The sequence below is a fragment of the Doryrhamphus excisus genome, chromosome 17 (assembly GCF_030265055.1).
Source record: "Doryrhamphus excisus isolate RoL2022-K1 chromosome 17, RoL_Dexc_1.0, whole genome shotgun sequence".
NCBI classification, from domain to species: Eukaryota; Metazoa; Chordata; class Actinopteri; order Syngnathiformes; family Syngnathidae; genus Doryrhamphus; species Doryrhamphus excisus.
Window position 1 is genome coordinate 16,159,844 of NC_080482.1, and position 17,511 is coordinate 16,177,354.

The 17,511-nt window shown below is 38.2% G+C and overlaps 2 protein-coding genes across 6 annotated transcripts in view; both read left to right on the plus strand.

Moving 5' to 3' along the window:
• dgkb (diacylglycerol kinase, beta) overlaps positions 1 to 14,153 on the plus strand; it is a 98,629-nt gene extending 84,476 nt beyond the window's left edge. For all 3 annotated transcript variants that reach the window (XM_058053012.1, XM_058053009.1, XM_058053010.1), the window contains 3 exons: positions 5,665 to 5,785; positions 5,880 to 5,940; positions 13,111 to 14,153. In XM_058053012.1, coding sequence (XP_057908995.1) covers positions 5,665 to 5,785; positions 5,880 to 5,940; positions 13,111 to 13,218 — 290 coding nt within the window. In that variant the 3' untranslated portion in view covers positions 13,219 to 14,153. The remainder of the gene's footprint in view (positions 1 to 5,664; positions 5,786 to 5,879; positions 5,941 to 13,110) is intronic.
• Positions 14,154 to 16,459: 2,306 nt separating this feature from the next.
• Positions 16,460 to 17,511, plus strand: part of etv1 (ETS variant transcription factor 1) — a 33,210-nt gene continuing 32,158 nt past the window's right edge. Inside the window, exons 1-3 of one of the 3 annotated variants that reach the window (XM_058053819.1) lie at positions 16,460 to 16,594; positions 16,993 to 17,175; positions 17,373 to 17,448. In XM_058053819.1, the coding sequence (XP_057909802.1) occupies positions 17,404 to 17,448 (45 nt within the window). In that variant the 5' untranslated portion in view covers positions 16,460 to 16,594; positions 16,993 to 17,175; positions 17,373 to 17,403. Of the gene's footprint in view, positions 16,595 to 16,670; positions 17,176 to 17,372; positions 17,449 to 17,511 lie in introns of those variants that run through there. The other 2 variants (XM_058053818.1, XM_058053820.1) reach the window with 2 other exon arrangements.

The window sequence follows — 17,511 nt, forward strand, 5'->3', positions numbered from 1 at the left end:
GATTTGATAATTCATTTAAAGGGGACCCTATTAAGATAATTTTTCTACCCTTTGTATTGAGTTGTGGACTCCTATAGAGCAACTACACACAATAACCTGCACACAAAGCTTTATACAGTAAACCTCGGATATATCGGATTCAATTGTTCCCACTGGTTTTGTCCGATATAAGCGAAATTTGTTATATGCGTATACCGGAAAATGTCCGTTTTACGCATATATGGGATTTATATCCGGTATATGCGTAAATGGGATTTTATCCGTTATAAAAAGGCACTTCCTTGACTATGTTTCCAATGTACCTGGACGCGCAGGCAACGCTGCAAATGACGTCGTATAGCGGCCTGTCACGATTCGGCGAATCGGAGCGCCACGATGTGGCCATCCGATATTCATTCATTCATTCATTTTCTACCGCTTTTTCCTCACGAGGGTCGCGGGGGGTGCTGGAGCCTATCCCAGCTGTCTTCGAGCGAGAGGCGGGGTACACCCTGGACTGGTGGCCAGCCAATCACAGGGCACATATAGACAAACAACCATTCACACTCACATTCATACCTATGGACAATTTGGAGTGGCTAATTAACCTAGCATGTTTTTGGAATGTGGGAGGAAACCGGAGTACCCGGAGAAAACCCACGCATGCACGGGGAGAACATGCAAACTCCACACAGAGATGGCCGAGGGCGGGGACCGAACCCTGGTCTCCCAGCTGTGAGGTCTGCGCACTAACCACCAGACCGCCGTGCCGCCGCCATCCGATATATGCGAGGGAAATTTCATGGAAATGCATTGGAACGGGACTGGAGATTTTGTCCGAAATAGGCGAAATCCGTTCTAAAAAATCCGATATATGCAATGAATTTTTATTGGAAATGCATTACAGAAAAATCGCTTCTTTTTTATCTGTCCGTTGTGAGCGAATTTCCGATATATCCGAGTGCGATATATCCGAGGTTTACTGTACCTTGAAAGACCATAACACAAAACGCAGTAACATGAAGCACTGTAATATCAGATGCTGCAAAAATGCTGCAACGTGAAATATCATAGCATTAAACAACAAAACATGAAATTCTGGAATGTGACACGCCATAACATGCAACACTGCAAAAAAAAAACATAACATGAAAGGCTATAAAACCTATGCCAAAAACACAAATGCGGCAAAAAACAAAATGTCATAATTCGAAATACCATAACAGGAAATACTGCAAAAGCCAAAACAGCGTAACATGAAACGTTGCAAAAACATAACGACGTTACACACAAAAAAAGTGTGTGAATTCTGGACTGTAGCGGCCTGTCACGATTCGGCGAATCGGAGCGCCACGATGCGGCCATCCGATATATGCGAGGGAAATTTCATGGAAATGCATTGGAACGGGACTGGAGATTTTGTCCGAAATAGGCGAAATCCGTTATAAAAAATCCGATATATGCAATGAATTTTTATTGGAAATGCATTACAGAAAAATCGCTTCTTTTTTATCTGTCCGTTGTGAGCGAATTTCCGATATATCCGAGTCCGATATATCCGAGGTTTACTGTAGTTCTTCCAGAATCTGCACCTATTCCAGCTGTACTGGATTTGTGCTTCCCGTCAAAACGGTCTGTTTTAATTCATTATACCCATGGCCCGCCTCCGGGAATGCCCACATACCCCAAAGTGCTTCCTGACTATGAACGAATCCCCCAAAGTTTGCTCAAGTGTGGGACAAAAGCGCTGGGAACGCCAAGCGTAGGAATGATTGCAAGGTTTATAGTGTGTCTTTTGTGGGTGAGCTCAATAGTCTGAGATTTACAATCAAAATAATTCAATCCATATCGCCTACTTTGTCTTAAATGTAGCAACTACACAAAGTAAAGTCATTGTAATCACCTCGGATCAAGTGTTGGTACCCGTTGGGGTTGGTGTGTGACGTGCGGGTGAGACAGTATTGTGTGGTGTGCGTGGGCGAGTGAATGGAAGAAGAGCAGCCCAACATGAGCCCACGGCGTACGTATATTGAAAGGTAAACACAGAAGTACATTAGCCCAGAGGGGGCGCGGTCAAGCACGACGCATGGATCAAACTCTTGGCAGGGATTTATTTGGTGTGCGTTTGTGTTGGTGTGGGGATGGGGATGGGGATGGGTGGGCGGTTGCTTGGTTAGTAGCTGAGGGATAGGGAAAAAAAAAAAAACCCTGACCTTTCGTGAGCTGTTAAATCATCCTGCTGGTGACGCCAGGAGACAAGCCCCTCAGGTGGAAGGGAATGGCTGCGGAGTGAATTATTTACAATGTGAGTGAGTTTTTGCAGGAGAAGGTGGGGGGTTTAGTATGGTCGTGGGTTCCATGTTTGGGACTGATGCCCCGCGACAAGTCCTCTCATTGGAGGATGGGTCTCCATGTTCCTCCGACCGCCATTTCCTCTCAGTTGGACTGAGTGCGTCACTGTCTCATCAAACTGGCCACGCCGCTCTCGTCCCAACGCAGCTTGCCCAGCAGCGACAAGGATGGCGTTTCCAATCCGTTCCTGCTTTTTTGGTGTCTGGTGCTCGAGTACAGCACATTTCCTCCATGTACAGTTAAAGCGTATTTATCTGTGTCTGTCTGAAGCTCAGGTTTTAATGCAAACCGAGTGACAGCTGCAGCGTTACCAAAACGCACATTGTAAGTAGCGTTGCATGGGATGGAGAGAGAAGCTCATTGGGAGGAGGAAGTCTTACATCCGGCCCGCCAAGTGTTTGAATACGGCCCGCCCAATCTTTCCAAAGTATTTCATTTAAACTCAACATACAACCTGGCATCATGGCCTGAGCCAACCTTTTGATGGTTGTATCAATTTCGTTGTTTGACATGGTCTGTTGTTTACAAAGTGCTCCTGAAAAAAGGGACACAAGCACATAATAATAATAAAAATTAAAATAATAATTATTGTATTATTATAACTATTATGATTATTATATTTATTATATTAATGCTCATTATTATATTAATTATACATAATAATATTGTTATATTGGCATATTTTACATAATAATAATATACTAATTATTATTTTAATTTTATTTTAATTATTATAATATTTTATTATTTTTAAAATATTTACATAAATATAAATATAAAATAATAAATAATAATAGCAGATTGCATGACAATTTTACAGATACAATAATACCAGGTGGACTGTTACGTGTAAAATATATAGTCTAATTATTATATTAATTATATATAATAATATTGTTATATTTGCATATTTTACGTAATAATAATAATAATATAATTAATATTTTAATTTTATTGTAATTATTATAATATTTTATTATTTTTAAAATATTTAAATATAAATATAAAATAATAAATAATAATAGCAGATTGCATGACAATTTTACAGATACAATAATACCAGGTGGACTGTTACGTGTAAAATATATAGTCTAATTATTATATTAATTATATATAATAATATTGTTATATTTGCATATTTTACATAATAATAATATAATAATTTTTATTTTATTTTTATTTTAATTATTATAATATTTTATTATTTTTAAAATATTTAAATATAAATATAAAATAATAAATAATAATAGCAGATTGCATGACAATTTTACAGATACAATAATACCAGGTGGACTGTTACGTGTAAAATATATAGTCTAATTATTATATTAATTATATATAATAATATTGTTATATTTGCATATTTTACATAATAATAATATAATAATGATTATTTTAATTTTATTTTAATTATTATAATATTTTATTATTTTTAAAATATTTAAATATAAATATAAAATAATAAATAATAATAGTAGATTGCATGACAATTTTATAGATACAATAATACCAGGTGGACTGTTACGTGATTCCCTGATCAGTAGTCCATGTTGTCTTTTGTGATTAGCAATGTGTGGATCATTGTAGCCTCAAGCTACAAAAAGCATCCCTACCGGTTGTGACTGAGTACATCGCTTGTGTCCATGTTGGCCTGTGCAAAGCGTTCAGGTGAGAAGTCACGGGGGAGGAGGTTTGCTGGAAGACCCGGTGTCGGGGGGTCAACTCACTGTGTACGTACACACAGCGTGACCCTGAAAAGCAGAAGACTCTCCGCTTAGATCTAAGCAGACGCGTGTCCATCACCATGGTGACATGCGGACACGGCAGCCGGGCGACAACAACAACAACACCTCACAACAACAGCGGCCACGTTGCCATCGCCTGGGAAACCAACACGACAGGATGGTAGCAAGCCGACGTCTTCGCACGCATTTTAAAAAAAAAAAAAAAAAGACCCTTGGTTTCAATTAATGTGAATGTGCTCCCAACCGGGAGGCAGCAGCTCCTTAATTTGAGGAGGGAAGAGTCGGCGGCACAGCGGCCGCTCAAGCAGATGGGCCCCGCGTGACACCTCAGCCTCCAACAGAGCCAAAATCAATACACATGACTGCAGAACAGATCAGAAATGAATAATTATGTTATCACAAGATTGCCGTGCATTGCCGGTGCAATCTAATTAATTGCTGCTTTGTTATTCTTCCTTATGGTCGCCGTTACGTGTCTCAGATGCAGATGTCAACAAGTGCATGAGGAGTCTTTTCATTTCTTCCACGTTATGAGAAGTCCAGAATTCACACACTTTTTTTGTGTGTAACGTCGTTATGTTTTTGCAATGTTTCATGTTACGCTGTTTTGGCTTTTGCAGCATTTCCTGTTATGGTATTTCGAATTTTTTTTGACATTTTGTTTTTTGCCGCATTTGTGTTTTTGGCATAGGTTTTATAGCCTTTCATGTTACGTTTTTTTTTTTTTTTGCAGTGTTGCATGTTATGGCGTGTCACATTCCAGAATTTCATGTTTTGGTGTTTAATGCTATGATATTTCACGTTGCAGCATTTTTGCAGCATCTGATATTACAGTGCTTCATGTTACTGCGTTTTGTTGTTATGGTCTTTCAAGGTACAGTAAACCTCGGATATATCGCACTCGGATATATCGGAAATTCGCTCACAACGGACAGATAAAAAAGAAGCGATTTTTCTGTAATGCATTTCCAATAAAAATTCATTGCATATATCGGATTTTTTTATAACGGATTTCGCCTATTTCGTACAAAATCTCCAGTCCCGTTCCAATGCATTTCCATGAAATTTCCCTCGCATATATCGGATGGCCGCATCGTGGCGCTCCGATTCGCCGAATCGTGACAGGCCGCTATACGACGTCATTTGCAGCGTTTGCAGCGTTGCCTGCGCGTCCAGGTACATTGGAAACATAGTCAAGGAAGTGCCTTTTTATAACGGATAAAAATCGATTTACGCATATACCGGATATAAATCCGATATATGCGGAAAAAAACGGACATTTTCCGGTATACGCATATAACGGATTTCGCTTATATCGGACAAAACCAGTGGGAACAATTGAATCCGATATATCCGAGGTTTACTGTATGACGTTTCACATTTCAACATTTTTTAAATTCTTGGTCATACGATTAGGGCTGTCAATCAGATACAATCATGGTGAGAATTACACAAGAAGACACGGGCTGTCTCAATTTGTGCATGACTAGCGGGTGTGGCTTCCTTTTGATTGACAGTCAAAGTCAACAAACCAAAACCCGATGACTTCATTCTGTCTGAGTGAACAAACTTTGTGTGTTTTTTCCAGATCTGTCGGACCAGCTGCTGGAGGTTGTCGGGCTGGAGGGCGCCATGGAGATGGGTCAGATCTACACGGGCTTGAAGAGCGCTGGAAGACGCCTGGCACAGTGCTCCTCTGTGACCATCAGGTCTGTCCATTTATTCATGACATTCTAATTCTGTTTTAGTTACTAGTTATCGCCAATTGACACATTTTGACACGGATTGAACTCTCCCTTGAAGGACCAGTAAGTCGCTACCCATGCAGATTGATGGGGAACCTTGGATGCAGACCCCATGCACTGTAAGTCTTCAGTTTATTTGCTTTGTTGTCAACTTTACCCAAACTGAAACCACATTCAGGGACAAAGAAAATCATATTTTGCCGGTTTTATCTGGCAAACTACTTGTTCATGTAGTGGATGGACTGTGCCATTTTGATTCATTCACGCAACGCAAATGCGAATATCCTGCTCGTCTTGGGGGTGTTTATTGTATCCCAGTGGGACACCATAGTAAGTTGATTTTAATAAAATAGTCGATAAAAATGACTAGATCAGGGGTGGCCAAACTTTTGGACTCGCGGGCCGCATTGATATAACAAAATTTCCGGGGGGGGGGGGGGGCAGACTATATATTTTACACGTAACAGTCCACCTGGTATTATTGTATCTGTAAAATTGTCATGCAATCTGCTATTATTATTTATTATTTTATATTTATATTTAAATATTTTAAAAATAATAAAATATTATAATAATTAAAATAAAATTAAAATAATAATTATTATATTATTATTATGTAAAATATGCAAATATAGCAATATTATTATATATAATTAATATAATAATTAGACTATATATTTTACACATAACAGTCCACCTGGTATTATTGTATCTGTAAAATTGTCATGCAATCTGCTATTATTATTTATTATTTTATATTTATATTTAAATATTTTAAAAATAATAAAATATTATAATAATTAAAATAAAATTAAAATAATAATTATTATATTATTATTATGTAAAATATGCCAATATAACAATATTATTATATATAATTAATATAATAATTAGACTATATATTTTACACGTAACAGTCCACCTGGTATTATTGTATCTGTAAAATTGTCATGCAATCTGCTATTATTATTTATTATTTTATATTTATATTTAAATATTTTAAAAATAATAAAATATTATAATAATTAAAATAAAATTAAAATAATAATTATTATATTATTATTATGTAAAATATGCAAATATAACAATATTATTATATATAATTAATATAATAATTAGACTATATATTTTACACGTAACAGTCCACCTGGTATTATTGTATCTGTAAAATTGTCATGCAATCTGCTATTATTATTTATTATTTTATATTTATATTTAAATATTTTAAAAATAATAAAATATTATAATAATTAAAATAAAATTAAAATAATAATTATTATATTATTATTATGTAAAATATGCAAATATAACACTATTATTATATATAATTAATATAATAATTAGACTATATATTTTACACGTAACAGTCCACCTGGTATTATTGTATCTGTAAAATTGTCATGCAATCTGCTATTATTATTTATTATTTTATATTTATATTTAAATATTTTAAAAATAATAAAATATTATAATAATTAAAATAAAATTAAAATAATAATTATTATATTATTATTATGTAAAATATGCAAATATAACAATATTATTATATATAATTAATATAATAATTAGACTATATATTTTACACGTAACAGTCCACCTGGTATTATTGTATCTGTAAAATTGTCATGCAATCTGCTATTATTATTTATTATTTTATATTCATATTTAAATATTTTAAAAATAATAAAATATTATAATAATTAAAATAAAATTAAAATAATAATTATTATATTATTATTATGTAAAATATGCCAATATAACAATATTATTATATATAATTAATATAATAATGAGCATTAATATAATAAATATAATAATCATAATAGTTATAATAATACAATAATTATTATTTTAATTTTTATTATTATTATGTGCTTGTGTCTCTTTTTTCAGGAGCACTTTGTAAACAACAGACCATGTCAAACAACGAAATTGATACAACCATCAAAAGGTTGGCTCAGGCCATGATGCCAGGTTGTATGTTGAGTTTAAATTAAATACTTTTGAAAGATTGGGCGGGCCGTATTCAAACACTTGGCGGGCCGGATGTGGCCCCCGGGCCGTAGTTTGCCCACCCCTGGACTAGATTAAAGTATTAATATTAGTCAAATAAATTCAAATGCTTATTTTTATATGTTTAGATTTTGTAAATGCATATTTCAAACATATACATAAGTATAGGTAAAAGTATAGTACAGATAGGACCCCTTTAAAAGATATTTTTTCTCACCCCATGTACCACTCTTTTGCAGGTTATTGCATACAAACCTGTTTACAATCTTCCAAAAATATTTGTATTACCCAATATAGGAGAGATAATCAGAAAAAGTAAGACATATTAGACATAAATAAGATAGCAGACTGCCACATTAGCATTTTGTTGTCGTTTTTCTGGACAGCGGACTTCCTGCGGTGGCCGTTGTCTCATCAGTGTATTGTAATGGAGACTTACAAAGACTTACCATCATTCTTTTTCCACTTTTCTGACCAATAAATGGACAGATGTGTAGTACATGTCATGTAGGAAGTACATGTCAGAGGTTCAAAGTCGATCCAAAAAGTAGGGGTGGCCAAAGTGCGGCTTGGGGGCCCATTTGCGGACTGTGGCTCTTTTCATGGCTTCATTGCAAAAATTGTAAAAAAATGGAGCAAAAGACACAAGAGAAAAGCTGAAATGTTGACACCGACACGTAGTACAGTAAACCTCGGATATATCGGATTCAATTGTTCCCACTGGTTTTGTCCGATATAAGCGAAATCCGTTATATGCGTATACCGAAAAATGTCCGTTTTACGCATATATGGGATTTATATCCGGTATATGCGTAAATGGGATTTTATCCGTTATAAAAAGGCACTTCCTTGACTATGTTTCCAATGTACCTGGACTGGGCAATGAAAAGAGACGTAAGGTAATGAGAATTGAACTTTATTGGACTCTGAGCATAACAAATTGTTAATTAAGCTAGGCCCTGTTACGCCCGTCAGGCCTACGTTATTTCCAATAGTGAGGTTAAGACAGAGGTGGGCAAAGTACGGCCCGGGGGCCACATGCGGCCCGCCAAGTGTTAAGTATTTCATTGAAACTTAACATACAACCTGGCATCATGGTACAACCTTGGTACACCATGGTACAAGTACAGATAGCTGATTGCACTACATTTTTACAGATACAATAATTCCAGGTAGACTGTTACGTGTAGAATATATAGTATGCCCCCCCCCCCCCTGTCAATTTTGTTAAGTCAATGCGGCCCGCGAGTCAAAAAGTTTGCCCACACCTGGGTTAAGATCTCATTCACTGCTGTGCTAGTGTTATTGACGTCACTCACTTTTATATTTGTCCTAAATCTGGCCACGATGCGGCCATCCGATATATACTGGTTTTGTCCGATATAAGCGAAATCCGTTATATGCGTATACCGGAAAATGTCCGTTTTACGCATACATGGGATTTATATCCGGTATATGCGTAAATGGGATTTTATCCGTTATAAAAAGGCACTTCCTTGACTATGTTTCCAATGTACCTGGACGCGCAGGCAACGCTGCAAACGCTGCAAATGACGTCGTATAGCGGCCTGTCACGATTCGGCGAATCGGAGCGCCACGATGCGGCCATCCGATATATGCGAGGGAAATTTCATGGAAATGCATTGGAACGGGACTGGAGATTTTGTCCGAAATAGGCGAAATCCGTTATAAAAAATCCGATATATGCAATGAATTTTTATTGGAAATGCATTACAGAAAAATCGCTTCTTTTTTATCTGTCCGTTGTGAGCGAATTTCCGATATATCCGAGTCCGATATATCCGAGGTTTGCGTATGCGTCGGTTCACCGGCAAGACCAGGGATCCTGGTCTCTAGTGGATGAACTGATGACTGCACGTCACACGATGGATGCTTTATGGACTGTAAACAAGGCTGCTGGTGTGAAAAATAGGCAGTAACATAATTTGCATTTAAAGGTGTAATTTGTTTAAACAGATGTAAAAGCTTTGCATCGACTACAAAATGATTACACTCAATTAGCGCAATGCTATCCGAAAAGAGAGTAACGGCATGGTAGCTGTTTATCAAAACCAAAGATAAACATGTCAGACGTGTGTCAATGATGCAAATAGTCTGACAGTCATTGCTAAGTTATTCATGCGGGAGCTGTGACACATTTGCATAGTTGTTGTTCATAATTAGCGGGCTAACATCCCATTTGGACAGCCGCGTTTGTACGAGCATTTAGCAACACCGGCGCCATGAATAAGCCGCCATGGAAAATCGTTTTCCATGTACGTATGCGTCGTCGGGCCTCTCCAGCACACTGAAGAGCCCTCGCGGGCCGCCGGTTTGGTCACGCGGTGCCTCCTCTGGCTTTGGATGGCCGCCAGCAGGTATGGAAATGAACGGTGAGAGGCCGTCGTAATTAAACCGAAAACTAACTCCACGAAAGCTGAGATGTTTCATTGTGGAGGGAGCTTCTCAGGAGCTTCCACAGATGGCTCATGGCAACAATCGCCGTGTGGATTGATGAAGTGAAGAAGCACGTATCTTGTATTATTGCATTAATAAAGACGTGTTGATTTGGAGTATTCTGGGAATAAACTGCGGTGTGCTGCTTCACCAAGCGTAATGCCATCTTTGCCAATTTCATGTATTTATTACAATTTATTTACCTTTATGAAAACTTGTGTAGAATACTACATTTTTTAATGCCTAATACCGTACAATAATCCCTTGTTTATTGTGGTTAATTGGTTCCAGACCGGGCGGCACGGTGTCCTAGTGGTTAGCACGCAGGCCTCACAGCTAGGAGACCCAAGTTCGATTCCACCCTTCTCTGTGTGGAGTTTGCATGTTCTCCCCGTGCATGCGTGGGTTTTCTCCGGGTACTCCGGTTTCCTCCCACATTCCAAAAACATGCTAGGTTAATTAGCCACTCCAAATTGTCCATAGGTATGAATGTGAGTGTGAATGGTTGTTTGTCTATATGTGCCCTGGGATTGGCTGGCCACCAGTCCAGGGTGTACCCCGCCTCTCGCCCCAAGACAGCTGGGATAGGCTCCAGCACCCCCGTGAGGAAAAAGCGGTAGAAAATGAATGAATGAATGAATGAATGATTCCAGACCGGGCGGCACAACGGTGTAGTGGTTAGCACGCAGGCCTCACAGCTAGGAGACCCAAGTTCGATTCCACCCTTCTCTGTGTGGAGTTTGCATGTTCTCCCCGTGCATGCGTGGGTTTTCTCCGGGTACTCCGGTTTCCTCCCACATTCCAAAAACATGCTAGGTTAATTAGCGACTCCAAATTGTCCATAGGTATGAATGTGAGTGTGAATGGTTGTTTGTACCCCGCCTCTCGCCCCAAGACAGCTGGGGTAGGCTCCAGCACCCCCCGCGACCCTCGTGAGGATAAGCGGTAGAAAATGAATGAATGTTTATGAAGTTTTGACATATTTTTCGATCAGTAGCTATTACTTTCCACAAATACATAATAATACACAAATACATAATAATACACAAATAAAAGCGGTAGAAAATGAATGAATGTTTCCAGACCCAATCGCAATAGGTCAATTTCTGCGAGTAGGATTCCTTTCTTCAGTGGAGACTTTTGTATTTTTGTTTGAGCATAGAAAACCTGTTTACGACCTTCTCAATACACTTTTTAGTAGGGACGAGAGAGTACACCGCTATCTGTATCTGTATCTGTATCGGTTCACCCATCTAAATGATCTGTATCCTACCCCTGATGCATAAGTGGCAAGCCTGCATACAAGTTTACTAAGTAACGTTTGATACAATCCGAAATAGAGGCAAGCTGAAAAAAAAAAAACAATAAAGTGGAGACAGTGTGACCAATGCAACACAAACCATTTTTAACTTGCACCGTGTATACCAGGGGTGGGCAAACTTTTGGACTCGTGGGCCGCATTGAGTTAACAAAACTGTGCGGGGGGCCAGAATATATTTTTTATAACACACACACTATTTTACGCTTATAATTATAACAGTCCACCTTTAATTATTTGTCTAATTTTATTTATTTATTATATATTATAATGATTAATTATATTATATATATTAATTGTATTATTATATATATTATATTTAATATATTATATTATATTTTATATATTTATTATTAATTTATTTATTTGTATATATGTATATTTGTATATATATTTGTATTTGCTTATAATTCTAACAGTCCACCTTGAATTATTTGTCTAATTTTATTTATTATATTATATTATATATTATATTTAATCTACATATATATATATATAATTTATTATATATATATATATATATATTATAATTATATTATTAATTACATTATATATCAATTATATTATATTTTTATATGTTTATTATTTATTTTATTTATTTACTTATTTGTATAATTTTATCTGTAAACGTGTCAGATTATTAGCTATATGTTTTAAATATGTTCCATATATCCCTTTTTTTCCAGAGCATTTTAAACATCAGACCACATCAAACTACAAACTTTAATTTTACATTTTTATTATTATTTTTTTATTTTATTTTTATTATTTTTTTTTTTTTACTGAATAAGACATCCAACTTGCAAGTCATGTTGCCAGCATGTATGTTAAAAGTTAGAAAGCAACTGGCGGGCCGGATTCAAACGCTTAGTGGGCCGCATGTGGCCCCCGGGCCGTAGTTTGCCCACCCCTGGTGTATACACACCGTGTACATGAATGGCGAGGGACGACTGCACCGTCAAACCTTGTTTTTCCAAACCCCTCAGGTTTTTGTATGATTCGCTTCCCAATGAAAATTTGGCCCAAATTGTAGTTTTTGTACACAGTCTTGGTTTTTATACAGTATTTTGTGGAGTAAATTAAAACAGACCGTTTTCACAGGAAGCACGAAATACAACCGAATAGGTGCAGATTCTGTAAGATCTAGAAAGCCTTCTGTGCTGGTTATTGTGTGCAGCTGCTCTATAGGAGTCCACAACTCAATACAAAGGATTTGCCTTGCACTGCATTATTTCATGTCCAAAAAAAGTATCCAATGTGTTGCAGACTCAGTTTCTCACTTGTTGGAAAACTGAGGCATTCAAAATGTGAGGTTTTACTGTGCTTCCGTAGGTCAGTTTGTATACCATATATACGTCAATGGGGATAAAAAGAAAGAAGTAAATGTATCCTAAGACCACATGGATCCAAGATGACTCTGGCTCTGGTCGGTGACTCCAATGATCCAGCTCGGTTTGGTTCACCAGCCTCCTCCACGGCTTTGTTTGTTTTTTTACCGTAGATCGAGATTGTGCACAAGAACCAGGCTCGCATGCTGATGGGTCCTCAGCAGAGCCGAAGCTTCTTCTCCTCGCTGGTCAGAAGGCGGCGAGCCGAGAGCAAAGACTGATGGGTTGAAGCGGCCGGGTCTCAGAATCCACATGAGGAACCACGCAGCAGACCACACGGGCCACCCGGACTTTGCCCTCTTGAAGACGTGGACAAGCGAGGAGTGTCTTTTGCCTGCTTGGTAGCTAAGAGTACGGTTAGGCAAACTCTAGGTTGTGTTTCTGTGTCGCTTCAGCATGAAGACCAACTCGGACCCGCGAGCCAGGTGGGTTTCAGACCGGTGCATAGTTTTCAACACTGACTTGTAGGGAGTCCACCTTACTTACTTACTTCAAAAGTGCGTTTTGTTTTTGTTCCTAATTTTTGTTGTTGTGATTGGTGCCATGTTGCCAACAGAGGAACGTGTTTTGTCATCACTTATATTTATTTCTATTTGGCTAAGTTTTAAACCTTTTCACAGCATTTGGTCCCTTTGCCTTCCTTCTACTATCGATTGTTCATCAAAAATGCATGCATCCCACTTTATTTACAGCCATGTGTACATACTTTCTATTGCATGATTGACACTTTTGGACACCTACCGCTCAGTTTAAACACATCATATTGCATCTCTGGGGCATCCATTGCCCCCCATACTGTGTTCATTTTGAGCAGCTGTGAGGGTATTGGTGGCTAAAAAGACTTTCCATGCAGATTTTCCATTCCAGGTTGTTTATTATTTATTCAAAGTATCTTGTAGTCACGGAAATGAACTCGCTCAACAACACAATGTGTTCAAAAACACTACACACTTGAATGTCCATGTACAGTAAAGTCTCGTTATATCGATATTGTCGGGAGTCGGAAAAAATATCGATATAACCGGACTGTCGATATATATCCGATCCTGCGCCAAACTGCATTAAAAGTGGGCAATAATGCACTCGACATTGTTCTATGGCAGCTTAAATCAATCTTTGCTTAAGGATTTCAATACCAAAAAAGAACACGGCGAACGGCTGCTTCCAGTCAACTTTATTTTTCACACTTCCACCACCAGAGCGCAGCACACACACCGATTCCCGCACTTCCTGGTTCACAGGTCATGCTCAAGCCGCCCCACATAGCTGGCCAAACACATGCCTGCAACAGAAGAACCAACTGCGTTCGTGGTTTCTCTCGTGTGTATAGAATAAAAAGATATCTGAATACAACACAATTAAATACATGTATTTGTACGCTTGTGTCTTCGTTGGAATAGGTGTGTATGCTATGTCAGTTGGTTCTTCTGTTGCAGGCATGTGTTTGGCCAGCTATGTGGGGCGGGTTGAGCATGACCTGTGAACCAGGAAGTGCGGGAATCGGTGTGTGTGCTGCGCTCTGGTGGTGGAAGTGTGAAAAATAAAGTTGACTGGAAGCAGCCGTTCGCCGTGTTCTTTTTTGGGATTGAAATCCTTAAGCAAAGATTGATTCAGCTTTAAGCTGCTTTTGTATCGATATAAGCAGACCAAATTGGCTGGCGGGAGATGAAAAGGGCATCGTAGTAACCGGATTATCATAATAACCAGGTATCTTACTAACGGAACTAATTATATCATAAAAGACTAGAAATTTGCCGGGAAATGAAAATAGTATCGTAATAAGCAGTACTTCGATATAACGAGACTTTACTGTATTTCATTGTATTTTTATGAGCTACCTTCATGTACAGTAAATGATGTTACATTTTGCCACGAGTACTGACTGACCAATTGAGCAGCATGGCGTGCACCTGATAATTGTTGTCTTTGCACTCCTTGCATGTTTTCAACAGTATTTTGGGTGGTTCAACACAAACAACAGTGAGCCTGATTGTTTTGTATACAGCCAGTTTGTATTTTTTAAATGTTCCTTTTCTGCGTTATACTTTGGGAGGGGAGGGGAGTGGTGGCTGGGCGTGTTTGGGGGGGGCACCAATGTGTTGTTCTGCTTCAGAGGAAAAAAAAATGCCTGCCAACATCAACTGAGATGAAGACAATTCAATTAAAAAACAAAAAGCAATTGTTTGACAATGTTTTTCTCGTCTTTTTCCTTCTTACTCATACTGAAGTCTGTCTCTCATGTGTTGGCTTCTTTCAGTATAAGAGACTGAAGTTAAACTTCAGTGTTCTGTTGTGTAATTTCAAACAATGTTTCCTGCGATTTGTCGTGTTGTACGCTGCCTGACATGGTGCTACGCATCCGCGCTTGACCTGTGTTTCACATCACATCCACGTCACCCGCTGGGATCTAAGACGACGTCGGACCAGCGTGACTGCCACCCATTTCCGTCTTGACGTCCACCTTTCAAGTGGAGTGTTGAACGTTAAAAGCTAGGATCCGGCCATCGGTCAATTGTCACTCGTATTCAAAAACTTTAACGAAGTGACGTCGTCATTCATTTTAAAGCCTTTTAATAAGCAATGTTTTTTTCTAGTAGGCATTTTTGTGATGCAAATGTATTATGATTTTATTATTGTTTTGAGAACCTAAACTCTTTACTTTTAGCAACTAAACTCAGTACACAGAGTGGGTCTGTTGCCAGACTTCACTGATTATGGGGGTGTCATATAACTTCATGTCAGAAAATCAGAACTATCCCTTTAAACACAGAACATGACAAAAAAGATCATTTTTTTTTAATTTGATCATTATTTATTATTTATGCAGCAAAAATAGTTCAATTACATTCCCACTACTTTCCACGCAGTATTTTGTGGTTTAATGACATAATCTTGGTACTAACTGTGAATGAAAAATGTCAAAATATTTTAGTTCATTGTTTGAAATAGAAATAGTTTTTATTTTCAGACTGTGAAAGGTGATATCTTACAATGGTATGCCATTATATTGTGGTTTCGGACAATTATTTTGTTTACGTTCATCAATCAGGCACCGCCATTGTATGACATCATACTCAAGGAAGTCGGGTTACAATATCAAGTTGTTTCAAATTCACGAGCGCAAACGCCGTTTTCAAGTCAAATTCATCTTCTCTGTTACTATTAAGTATGAAATGTATGATTTAATAGAAGGCAACAATCCAAACTTTAGGCTGTCACAGGGACCCGCAAGTAGAAGTTGCTGTGCTCTACTTCCTGGTTTGAGCCCTTGAGCTAATCACTGCTAATGTGTTACTTCCAAAAGAATATAGCCAACTGATCATGGAGTATTGATTGAAGTAGAAATAGTTTCAGACTGTTTTGTTTTTTTCTATCGGCTTTTTCCCTTACTGTGAAAGCTGATCATTTAAATACACGATTAATGCTTGAGGTCGTCGGCCATGTCTTTCATCTATGTTAATTACGCGGGCGCAGCCATTGTTGTGTGACGTCACACTCAAGGAAGTTCGGGTACAACATCCATTTATATCAAATTCACGACTAGAAACGCCGCATTCAAGTAAAATCCAACGTTTGAAAAGTACGAGTTAATAAAAGGTAACAATGAAAACACACACACAAAGATAATTTCAATATAAAGCGTTACTATGAACCGGAAGTAGTGTGTCCAGGTCGTCTTTGCGTCATCAAGGTGCAGCTACCAGAAAGTACATTTTCTGGTGTGAGTCCTTCAACTAATCACTTCTAAACGAAAAGAATAAGCTGGATCATGTCTTATTTCAAATATAATTATGAACACAAACGGAACCGGGTGTGGACAGAAAAGTGTGTTTCCAGGACACCTCGTTCAAATAGACGCCGATGTGCGTCAGTTAGTAATGGCGCAGAGTAGGTGGAGTTAAACAGGTGCAGTTCGGCAAACTTCCGTCACATGTCTCCACAAATCATGGTCTACATCATCTCCATGACATATGGATGGTGTTCGTGACGGACAGGCTGCCCTTCAAGTCGAGCCGTTGGAGGACGTCGACAGCCGGCCAGCCAGCTAGAAGGAGGAGTCGGAGTCGGGGGGCTTCTCTCCACAGGAGGCCGGACAGAGGCGACGTCAGGCGGCCAAGCAAGCAGCTGCAGTGCGCGCATCCTCCAGTTGCTCTCAGGCGCTCCGCAACCGCGTAAAGGTTTTCACTTTTCACTTTTTCATATTTCCGTGTGCTTTTAGGCATAAAACTGTGGAACAAGTTTTACACGGAAGCGTCGTGGGCGTCATTATTTTACTGCAATACTTGAAGAGCTTCGCGAATATGGACGCAGTGTCACTTGCAGACATCAACAACACCATTTGATCACTTGTGTGTTTTTTTTTTTTTTTTTTTAGCTGACAATTTGTGGGAGCCCGGAGGTGCAGGATGGAAGCATCCCACGACCAGCAGGTGCCTCACTGTTACCGCAAAGTAAGTCGGCATGGCTCCCAAAGTTCTCTCCATAATTTAGCCGTAAAAGTAAACATGAAGCTC